The 12289-nt window shown below is 37.7% G+C and overlaps 1 protein-coding gene across 1 annotated transcript; it reads left to right on the top strand.

The window, feature by feature from the left end:
• The first annotated feature begins 3666 nt into the window (after window positions 1-3666).
• Window positions 3667-12107, top strand: SLN (sarcolipin). Its single transcript, XM_034409521.2, has 2 exons — window positions 3667-3789; window positions 11680-12107. Exon 2 carries the CDS (start codon window positions 11781-11783, stop codon window positions 11874-11876), a length of 96 nt encoding a protein of 31 aa, XP_034265412.1. The 5' UTR covers window positions 3667-3789; window positions 11680-11780; the 3' UTR covers window positions 11877-12107.
• Window positions 12108-12289: the final 182 nt, after the last annotated feature.

Below are 12289 nucleotides of genomic sequence, written 5' to 3'. Positions count from 1 at the left end.
TCTCCAAACCCCCATAACTTTAACCTTAGACTATCTACTGTTGACCTCACCTCATTCCTAAGAGGTCTTTAAGGGGTGTGCATAAGCGCACCAATGTGCTTACCATCCCTGTCCTAATGTCCCTTTTTATTTGTATCCATTTCATGTATTAATAACCATGTCTATATCTATGTCTGTTATCTAATACATGTTTGACAAAATTAAATAAATAAATAAATAAATAAATAAATAAATAAATAAATAAATAAATAAATGAATAACATTTCAAACCTTATTGACACAGAGCCACTAGTTAAGTTGAAGAATATGTTGCTGGTTTCACCAAAGGTGCAGAGATGAGAACCAGTTAGCAAAGTGACATTGGTGTGTAATAAGAAGGCCACAGATCAGTGGTGGGTTTCAAAATTTTTTACTACCGGTTCTGTGGATGTGGCTTTGTGGGCGTGGCATGGGTTTGTGGGTGTGACTTTGTGGGCGTGGCAGGGGAAAGATACTGTAAAAACTCCATTCCCTCCCCAATCCAGGGGAAGGTTACTGCAAAATCCCCATTTCTTCCCAATCAGCTGGGACTTGGGAGGCAGAGAATAGATGGGGGTGGGGCCAGTCAGAATTTTTACTACCGGTTCTCTGAACTACTCAAAATTTCCGCTACCGGTTCTCCAGAACTGGTCAGAACCTGCTGAAACCCACCTCTGCCACAGATACATTCTAAGTCAGTTTTTCCTCAACTTCATGAACTCTAAGCTGTGCAACTTCAACTCCCAGATTTCTCTAGCCAGCATGTTCAGTAATCCACCAATGAGAAGATAGCTAAGCAAGGGAGCTTAGTTCAACCTTCTTCAGCCTGGGTAAATCCACATTATTTTGGTCTTTAATTTCAAGGCAATGGGCTGGAAATTCTGAAATAATACTTTTCTGAAGGATGTCCAGGTTGGGGAAATCAATATACACTATCAATATTTCATCTTCTCCGTCCAATTGCACATGGGCATCCTTTAAGTGTGCAGCACATCTGTAAGCATTATTTACATCTTGCCAGATGTATATAGCAAAAAAAGAAGGAAAGAAATAGAAAGAAAGAAAAATTACAATTGGATAGGCTGCTACACTTCTAAAATGTCATTCATCAGTGATGTTAACGGCTAGGATCTTCTGTTAGATAATTCAGAAAAGTGTTATTTCAGTCACTCTGTCTTTGTGTTGCATTTTTTTTTAGGGATGATAGATTTTCACTTAAATAATGTCTACGGAAGCATGTGAGATGATTTTGCCAACCATATTAGCTGGGAAAGAGATTGTCCAACACCTTCTTTCTTAACGATGATGACACCCAAATGACAAAATGTGCATCATGTCACGATGTGAATGCTGCTCTTTTGAATCAGTGTTGCAACACCGCATGCAAGTACATAAGAGGAGTAATTTGAGTAACAATGACATGATACACATCCCTACCCCCATGTGGATGCTTGTTGGAATAGTCACGTAACAGGGACACATGAGTTCCCTGCACTTATTTTGGTACCTGTTTCAGTGGATAAATGTTAGAGCCTCCTTTTTTGGTACATAGTCTAACAGTAATGAACATAGAATAGAATAGAATAGAATGGAATGGAAGGGAAGGGAAGGGAACGGAACGGAGTAGAAACTTTATTGTCACTTTGAATGTACACTAATTGGCATATATTAAAATTAAATTTCATTGCATACAGCTCTCAGAGGGTCATCATCTCCAATATACACTACATAACCATGTCAGAATAAATACATACATACATACATACATACATACATACATACATACATACATACATACTTATGTATATACCCACATATTAGTGGTGGAATTCAAATTTTTTTACTACCAGTTCTGTGGGCATGGCTTGGTGGGTGTGGCAGGGGAAGAATACTGCAAAATCTCCATTCCCACCCCACTCTGGGGGAAGTTTATTGCAAAATTAAGGTGGTATTTGCTGGTTCTCCGAACTACTCAAAATTTCTGCTACCGGTTATCCAGAACCTGTCAGAACCTGCTGAATAGCACCCCTGCCACATATATTATATGACACAGAGAAACAATACAGTCTATTTCGGATGTATATATGTACATGGCAAGAAAAACGAATCTGGCGAGTAGTGCACATGTTGCGCACAATTAAACAAGAGAACTTCCAGGAAAGATTGCCTGGTGCCACCACATGCAAGACTACTCAGTTTATCCCATTTCTCCAACTCCTTACCTGAAAGTAGTTGAAAGTAGTCTCTCAAGTTAAGAAAGCACCATTTTAGATCAGCCTTGTATGCATGGTTCTAGATTTCCCCACAGAAACTTCATTGGAAGGAGAAGGTGCATACATCTTCTCTTTCCACTTCATGTACAGCCCTTGGTTGAAGATTAGAAGGCCAAACATTACTTTCTTAGCAGGAATATACACTTTAGCATCTGTACTGAAAATAGAACTGTTGGAATGAGATCTTTATTTACATTACTAGCAGTTAACATAGAAGCAGAATATTTGTTAAATCAGTTAAGAGAATTTTAAAGTTACTCTTTCAGGATTTGACTCCATTTCAGAGAGTGGTCTATATGTAAGGTCCTTGAAGCTTTCTGAGCTTGATTGCTTTCTTGCAGATGTTTCATTACCCAACTAAGTAACATTATCAGCGCTCAATGGCCAAACTCTGGATGGCACATTTGATAGTCATTCACCTCCTCTTTTATGAACAGTCTCTTGAAAACCCTGTCTTCTGCAAGGAACTCTGCGCATATTGGTAGCCAGAGAGATTCTTGAGAAGTTGAAACATAAATGCAATACAACTAATATCAATATAAATTAAGAATTTATAACTTGCCAAAATTGCCAATGGGAGTCCCACCAGAAGGCTTGTTATTAGGTATTTAACACCAAAGAATATAAAATAGAATGTTCTTTATTGGCCAAGTGTGATTGGCTAATAAAGTATATATAAACATAAAGTATATTTATGAATGAATTTATATTCCAAAAAACTTCTTGAGAAAATGAATGAGGAGATGAAAGCATAGGGTAAACTTATGAATAACTAAGACCACATGACATTGGTTCAGACTGAAAATTGGAATCCCTTGGTCTTCAGTTTAGAACAGTTTAGCTAGTTACTTCATCTTGTAATACAAAGAAGGATTGGCACCTGCTGTTCTTTCTTTCTTGGACTCATCCTATAGGAATATGAGAAGCGAAGTGATTACTATAATAAGAATGTGGGACGGGACAGGAACAGGTGGTTGTGCTTGTCAAATAATCTGCACAGAACCTGGAATTTGGAAGCTCGTTTGTCAAAAGATTAAGACTTCTTGAGCCTAAAGAATATTGAGAATTCCAGGCAACCTGGAATTCTGTCTCTCTTTCTCCCTGTCTCTTTTTCTGGTTGCTTTGCGGGTAAATATGTACTGGATGCTTTGAAGCAGAATCAACTTTCTGGGAAAAAATATATAGAACTATCCTCCCCGATTCAGAATTCTTGACATTCTTATAACCAAATCAGAACAGGATCTGAAAATATGAAAATCTAAACATATTCTCGCCTTCTCACCCCCAATACCTAAATAACCTCAACTGAATTCTGCTCATCAGCTTAACTCCACTTAAATAGGAAGCCTGTGACATCACTGCTTATGTTGCCAATGCTCTCCTCCCTCAGACTACTTTAGTTCCAGCAGAAGAATTCTTACCCAGACAGCACTGGACGATGAGAAGAAGCTGAGAGGTTCTGGGCATCACACTCTGGTGCTCCATCCACCTTCTGCAGGTAGAGCATAGATGCATTTGATATGCCTAGATTTTATTTCTTCTTCAAAGAAAAAAAGAAAACTAACATCCCTGAGGTTTAAAGCTATAGGAACTTCTGGCTTTCCCATTGTATTTGTGTAGCCAGAAAACTTTTCATGATGTATATAGTATTGGCATTCTTTGTTTCTTATTAAGGTACTATTACTAATCATTGGACATAATGCTTGGTAATAAGGACATAGGATTATTCATATATATATATTTGAAATGGAGGTTGGATATATTTGGATACAGGGAAGCTGGATCAATCAGGACCAGTGGTTGGATCTGATGAGACAAGGTCACTAAAATTCTGCTATTGCAAGGCCAGGCATGTTTACCTTCCACAGAACTAGTTTAACATAGAAACTGAATAATAATCTGAACGTCTGAAGAATATGAATGCAAACTTAGCTTGTTGGGGGACCAACTCAGGAGCTTTAGGCAAGCTACCATCTCTCAACTCAAGACTTTTGTAGAAGAGAAAACATTAGCTAGGGTTAAGTCAGTAAATATTCTCAAACATCCAAGTAGAGATGTCTGGAAGTTGAGTCTGTCCAGGTAGAGATGTCTGAACTTCTTGTTTTGTTGGTTCTAAATGTTTGACTCCTTATCCAAGTAGTTTCTTCAGTCTGAGCAAATTGGTCAGGGGGAAAACCAACCAACATGCTACTTGAATTGAAGAATGAAATATTTTGAACCAACAAGAAAAGAGGTCCAGTTGCCATGGCTCAGCTTCCAAACATTAGTCAGTGATGTCCTGTATACGAGTCTCAAGCATTACTATGGACGTTATGCTTTTCAAATATTTACTATGTTTACAGTTTTGTGTTTTGCTCCCCACTTAATAGTATTAACATAAAACATCCTATTATAATATGTTGTCAAGTTAACCTGTAGCTGGCAGATACCTTAGCTGTGTATCCTTTCCTGGATAACTGGATCATGGACCCCTTAGAAAGGGCTATGAAAACACTATGAAGCGATATATAAGTCTAAGTGCTATTGCTATCAGCCCCTGTAAAATTAGTGTAGGAATTCGGTGGAACTTAGTCTTTTCATTTATGGATCATGTAGAAAATTTGAAAATTTAAATACAGAAATCAAATTCAATACCACCTAACAAAATGAAAGTATTTGATGCTCAGGTTATTTTATAAGATGTTCTTGTAAAACCTCTTAATATTCTTTAGTTCCGAAAATAAATGGACTAAACTACTATTAGGGCAAAAAAGTATGGAAAAAAAACATTCACAGAATTGCAGACTATCTAACAAGTTTCTCTTAAACCTGTTTTTTTAAAATATGGCACTATGGATTTTTTTTTTTTTTTGCTTCCTGCAGATATAGAGCTGTAGTGCTGCATGCAAATAATAAATGTATTAAATAAATATAATATATAAACGCAAAAAATAATAAATAAATATGGAACTGTGATCCTCAAATATCAGGAAAGTACCACATTGGGAATGCTATGTATTGACAGGGTATTAATCAGTTAGTGAATCTTGCATAATAGCTATGCTATTTTTAAGAATTATTCTTTTATATGTCTTTATATGGTGCAGAAAGCATACCACAAAAAGGGCAAAGGAGAGGGAGGGAGAAAGAATATAAAATTATTTTCTTAACTACATAAAAGATTGCAACTTTTCCAAATAATGGAAATGACAGTTCTTTCCAAGATAGATTTCTAACACAGATTTATGAAGGGAGTCAAAAGAGAGAATGCAATCACTGCACTAATTTACATCCAATCAAGAAATCTATATGAACGATGGCATGAAATTTAATGCTGCCTATTTTGCCTTGATTAAAGTCCTTTGCAGACACTTCTATGCATATAAAATATCCACTGTCTTATATACCTAAAAAGCTTAGTGTGTGCTGCAAATTTGGGCCAAAAAAAATATGAAAAGTAAGGCTACCATTCGATCACCTAGAATTTAACTGTACCTTAAAGCAAAACTGACATAAGATGATTAAATCAGCACTGTAGGTAAGAGAACCAACAAAGATCCTCTAATTTAAAGGCTATCTTGTTGCAAGACTGCTGGCTTTTTCCAGCATCAGTTTCTGTTATTAACTGAGCAGAGTTCTTTAGACCAAGATGCTTGGAAAAAACCCAATATGCATGGAATTCTCTTACATCAAGAGCAGGCTGGGATTATTATCTATTTCATTCTACATTCTGAGAGGGTTACTGGGATCACGGCAGCAATTTGATCAATGTAGGGAAGGATCAGAATTACTTCTCTCTCTTTTTTTTCATTTGGGAATTATGGTTATATTTTGGTTCATGTCAATAGTGCAGTGGATGGAAGCGTAGTCTTTGAAGACTATTCAATCTCCCCAGTTGTCCTTCCCTAGGAAGGAAGGAAGGAAGGAAGGAAGGAAGGAAGGAAGGAAGGAAGGAAGGAAGGAAGGAAGGAAGGAAGGCCTATGAAGGAAGAAAGGGAAGGAGAGAGGAGTTCTACCTATACCTGGCAGGACCTTTCCAAGGTAGTCCAGGAATCCTGGATTCCTAGCCATGACATTGCCAATATTCTGAACATTGTCTGTTCTCACTTCTTTGGAGGATATCAGATAGGGGAAGATTGACTTTTAAGATTTCAGTGCAGTACCTTCATGGCTTTGACACTTTTTAAAAGAAATTAACTTCAGATATGTAAGTCTCCAGCATCTGCTGACTTGAATTGGATCTGCATCTGCATATTCATTAACATTTGTGGTCAAGATCATAAACCCAAACCCAGATCTATACAGTTGCTAAGGAAAATGATTATGGGATGAAAATCTTTTCTTGTCTTATGAAATGTCTGTTTATCACTTGATAGGCTTTTAAAAGTAGTGCTATCCTTTATGCATTTGCATAAGCCACAGTGGCGCAGTGGTTAGAATGCAGTACTGCAGGCTAATTCTGCTGACTGCCGGCTGCCTGCAATTTGGCAGATCGAATCTCATCAGGCTCAAGGTTGACTCAGCCTTCCATCCTTCCGAGGTTGGTAAAATGAGGACCCAAATTGTTGGGGGCAATAGGCTGACTCTCTAAACTGCTTAGAGAGGACTGTAAAGCACTGTAAAGCGGCATATAAGTCTAAATGCTATTGCTATTGCTGTTAAGAATAAGTTCTATTTAAGTGCAATTAGACTTATTCTTAGGGAAGTGAATATTAGGATGCAGTCTAATACTTCCAGTAGAAACGTGTGCATCAGGGGCGGGTTCTACTTACCTTTACTACCGGTTCGCAATGGGCTTGCGCGCTTCTGCACATGCGCAGATCATTCATTATGACGTCCGGGCGGATGGGTGGAGCCTCCCACCGCTTTTACTACCAGTTTGGAAGAACCGGACAGAACCAGGAGCAACCCACCGCTGGTGTGCAAGCTTGCTCAAAAATAAGGCCCTTTGTATTCAAGCAGTTAGGAACTGAATTGTGGTCTTATTAGAAACATCCTGTTGGTTTCCTTGGAAGGAGACCTTCCATAATATATGCTCTCATTCTCTCCAATTTAATTAATCTGAGTGTCTGTAACTTCCACATCTGAGGAAAGAAAAAAAAATGGCCCAGATCTCAGTAAATCTTAAATCTCATGAGAGTTTTGCATTCCCACACAACTGTTGTGATGCACTGAAATCATATGCAGTTCTGTTGTTCTCAAGAGATCACAATGAGCTTTTGGGTTTTTTTTTTTTTTTTGCTTTAATTTATATGCCGTCCTTCTCCGGAGACTCAGGGTGGCTTACAATGCATTAAGCAATAGCCGTCATACTTTTGTATATTTATACAAAGTCAGTTTATTGCCCCCACAATCTGGATTGAGATTGATGGGGAAGGATTTGCGTGGGAAAAGGAATGATGCAATAGTGAAGACTTCTACGCAGAAATGAAGTCCCCTTCTCTAATGCCACACATTGTTTTATTATAAAGCTCATTTGCTTCAATGGAAGAAGGCTACTATATTTTCTAATAGCGTTGCTCGACGGCTTAGTAATGGATTCTAGTTTCATTTTGTATGAACCTTGAACTTTCTAGTGCTGGATTCACACCCTTGAAAAGTACTGGCCTTGCAGAAAAGCAAGGAGGGAAAGAAATGTTAATCTTCAGATTTATCTCCCCTCTTACAATAAAGAATAAAAACTCAATCGATAACTTCTCAGCGTCCCTAGATGCTCAGCTTCAGTATCCTTATTTTCAGTATCGTTATCTGAATTACTGTTTTGGATTGCTGTTTTGTGTTCTGTTATGCTTGCATATTGGTTTTATTATATTCGATTTGTGTGCGCACAGTTTTATCTGGGCTTACCCTACCCCACCCCACCCCCCCGCTGCCCTGGAGTCCTCTAGATAGAGGGTGACTAAGAAATACTTTTAATTACTCCAGTGCAAACCATTTATAGCCCTGGCTATGCATACAGATGGATTAGATGTCTAGGTAATTTCAGCTTGGTAGTGTCTATACAAGGTTCATGTGTTCAGATTAGATCCCATCACAATACATTTGATACTACTACCTTTTTAATCACAGTGTTTAACACAGAGACATCCTATTGACTGGGAAATCTGAGAGTCAAAATCCATTAATACAACGGGCAACAGTTTGGAGATGGTAGGTCCAACCTTATGGAGAGATACTTGCAACTTTTTCCTGTGTGCCGGAATTAACATAATAATAGAATGACAGAGTTGAAAGGGACCTTGGAGGTCTTCTAGTCCAACCTACCACAGGAAACCCTATAGGAAACCCTATATCTATGATGGCGAACCTATGGCACGCATGCCACAGGTGGCACACATAATCATATTATTGAGCACACCAGCTCAGCTCACTAGGAGTCTCTGGAGGCTGGAGACAGCAAAAAATGTCACTTCCTGTCCAACCGGCAGTTGGGAAATGGGCTGTTTCAGGCCTCCAGAGGGCCTCTGAAGGGATGGGGAAGGCTGTTTTTGCCCTTCCCAGATGCACAGAGAGCATCTGGAGCCAGGTGAGAAAGAAAAACAGGCCTACTGGGCCATCACGTACCAGGAGAGGGGGGGGAGGGGGAGTTGCGCACACATGTGCAGGGCGGGGTGCATAGAATTATGGGTGTGGGCACGCATGCACGTGAACTTCCCCTGTCTCCCCTCCTGGCACGCAATGGCAAAAAGGTTAGCCATCACTGCCCTACATCGTTTCAGACAAATGGTTATCCAACATCTTCTTAAAAACCTCCAGTATTGGAGCAACCACAATTTCTGGAGGCAAGTTGTTCTACTGATTAATTGTTCTGTCAGGAAATTTCTTCTTCTTCTAGGTTGCTTCTCTCCTTGATTAGCTTCCATCCTTTGTTTCTTGTCCTGCCTTCAGGTGCTTTGGATAATAGATTGACACCCTCTTCTTTGTGTTGTCTCCTCTATTTTCCAAAATGTCTCAGGAAAGTTGCAAGTATTGATGGTAACACTTTGCTACCACATCAACAAAGTACTAAAGGTGATGCATTGTGGATCTTAAGTATGTTAAACCTTTGAGTTATCAATTTCATTACCTAAGACATCTCTGTCTTTTCGTTTGGCAAATATTTACATGTAGTTGGATCCCATTTTGTCCTAAAAAATGTCAAAACTGAGGAAATATGTGGCATTGGATTATGACATGCCTTGTCATCTTTCTAATCTCAAGGAAGAGGCTGGACAAGTCTTTCTACATGGTTCACTTGATTTCTTGTTTGAAATTTCATCAATTTGATGTAATGTCACTCATTTCAAAAGCACTTCAGTAGGGCAATAAGAAAATATGAAATGAGATTAACGTCCATGTTGTTTTCTTGGCAACAATACAGAAATGGTTTTCAACCACTCAGTCTATTAGATTTTCTGCTGGTCTGTCATTCATTAGATTTGTCACTGCCTTGGTGTTTGAAGTTAGCCAAGGTCAATTAGGTATTTCAATTTAATTATGTTTTTATGAAACATTTTTGAGAAAGGAAAAAAGAGGCAAGAAAGGGCAGTTAAACACTAAATAAATAGAGAATTTACAGGTAACATGGAATTAGGTGAGAATGCTCAATATTTCATCGGTTTTAAAGAAATATACTGCATGGAAAAAATTGCAGATAGTTGTTAAAATCTAACCCATATATAAATATCAACTACGATAATCAGCACTATATAAATCAAACAATGAGATTAGGGGTATCAGAATTTCTATCCAAAGTGCTGAAGATCTATTCTCATTTAGCTTATCACTGAAGATACAAGGATAGTAAGATTTTATGTTAAGAGAAATCCAACTTTCATACGAGGTACAAGCCCATTATAGAATTCTAATTCCAAAATGGGTTAGGTATTCCAATCTGCTGTTAAACAATAGTAAAAGTCAATGGTCAAACTGATATTTTACAAATGATCTTGGACAAACCTGCCAATAAAACGGGGAGGGAGGGAGGGAAACCCTATTAGTATTTGGCAATATTTGGTTAGAAACAGCGGAAGAAAAGAGATGCTTAAAATCTATTGTTAAACCATTTATGATAACCTTTTGTCCTGAAATGCTATTACTGACAACTATTGAAATATATTAAATATTGCATACAATATGTAATCTTCAATACAATTAAGTAATTAATTGTAAATTAATTTTAACATTAATGTTAAAATAGTTGTTGAACAAATAGTGCCATGAAACAGGTGCCTTTCTTGCCTATCTTTTGCATAATATTTAAATATTTTTATTCATATAAAAAAAATTCTTCCAATTTTTAGATGTATTGAGTAAGGGAGAAACCAATATCCCACCATTCCTGGATCTTTCTACCTCAAGAATGGATCAAAAATAGATCAAAATCAAGATTAGATATGTGGGTAAATGTGAAATAGAATAGAATTGTAACCAGCAATAGACTATCACATCCAAAAACTACACAGTTTTCATCTTCAGAACAAAATTCCTAGAGTCGAGCATCTAATAAAAACTTGTCTTTTACATTAGGGTAGATATTTCTAGATCTTGAGTTCCAGTAAAACAGACTAACAATACACATATCCAAAATATGACCAAATTTCAATGATTTTCTTTCATGAAAGAAACTCACACCATAGTACAAAATCAGGATTCAAGTGGAAAGTGGGCATCTCCACATCTCAATAGAAATCACATTAAAGGCAAACTAATTCTAGTATTTGCTCATTGAGAACCAGTTTCATACAATGGTTAGGGCACCCAGCTGGAAACCAGGAGAGGACTATGAGTTCTAGTCCCATTTTAGGCACAAAGCCAGCTTAGTGATTTGGCCCAGTCACTCTCTCAGCTGTAGAAGAAGAAAATGGCAAACTATTTCTGAAATCTTGCCAAGAAAACTGTTGCTACTTATCCAGGCAATCGTCGAGAGTCAACAATGAATTGAAGGCATGCATAGACACACAGACACACAGATACACGTATGTTCTAGTATTTGGATAAGCACAAGGCATTAACCATGATATACTTTTGAAACAGCTGAAGATGAGTCTCAAAATGCATGGAAGGAAGCCTGTGCTTCCCTTTCATTTTAATGTGATAAGAATGTAATAACTAATAACTTTGCTCCAAGATACATGTACAAAACCATAAAAAAACAAAAAATAATTGGAAATCTAAATAGCATTCTCACGAAGGCCATGTGTGTTGAGGCGGTTGGGTGATGTCGACAAGAAGGCTTGTGGCTGGATAGAAACTGAAGAAGGTGATAAGCTGTTGGAGATATCTTCGGCCTTTTTTTAATATCTCTTGCTTGCATAAAGGTTAGCAATAGAAATAACATTTACTTATGCTAGTTGTATTATAAATAGGCCTGGAGAATGCTTGTGATACTCACACCTCTAGTTTTGTTGGGATCTTTCTTGTTCTTTAGGTGAGGACAAGGTGGTCACAAGGACAAAGGGAAACAAGAGCTTCCATATCCTGTTCACCCCCACAGACGAAGTTTCTCCTTTACATTGATTCTTCCTGACCATGGATAGATCCACGCAAGAGCTTTTCCTCAACTTTATGATAGTTCTGATAACAGTACTGCTCATGTGGCTTCTGGTGAAGTCTTATCAAGACTGAAAGACTCATACTCCTGGAATCATGGAAGGATCTGCTTCTGGTGAAGGATGAGGATGCTACTCCTCAGAAGTGCTTCTCGGTGTGCTCCAAGTTTTAATGTAGAAAAAAATGTAATGCATTTTTTAAAAAATCAAAATACCTCATTTATATGTATCTAACAATTCAGCTGGATTTAAGAAGGTGTACATTAATTTCTCTTCAAAGCACGGCATAAACGCTCTTTTAGCTGAATTTCTTTTCGTAAATGATGGGTGTATCTCACTTAGAATCACGATAGTAACTACAAACATGACAACTCATTAATGCATTAGCTTATCGTGACTTCGACACTCATGAAGGCTTCATTGTTTCAGTTTTATGTAATCAGTTAGTGGACATATGCTGCTCTACCATTGTTATCATTTGGATAAAAA

This window comes from Pantherophis guttatus, chromosome 5, assembly GCF_059756535.1.
Source record: "Pantherophis guttatus breed Tessera chromosome 5, ASM5975653v1, whole genome shotgun sequence".
In the NCBI taxonomy this organism is placed as follows: domain Eukaryota; kingdom Metazoa; phylum Chordata; class Lepidosauria; order Squamata; family Colubridae; genus Pantherophis; species Pantherophis guttatus.
Note: the sequence above shows the minus strand (reverse complement) of the source record. Positions and strands in the feature narration are given on the sequence as shown.

Coding starts and splice junctions, on each gene's coding strand:
- SLN (XM_034409521.2), top strand. CDS start 11,781: ATGGATAGATCCACGCAAGAGCTTTTCCTCAACTTTATGATAGTTCTG.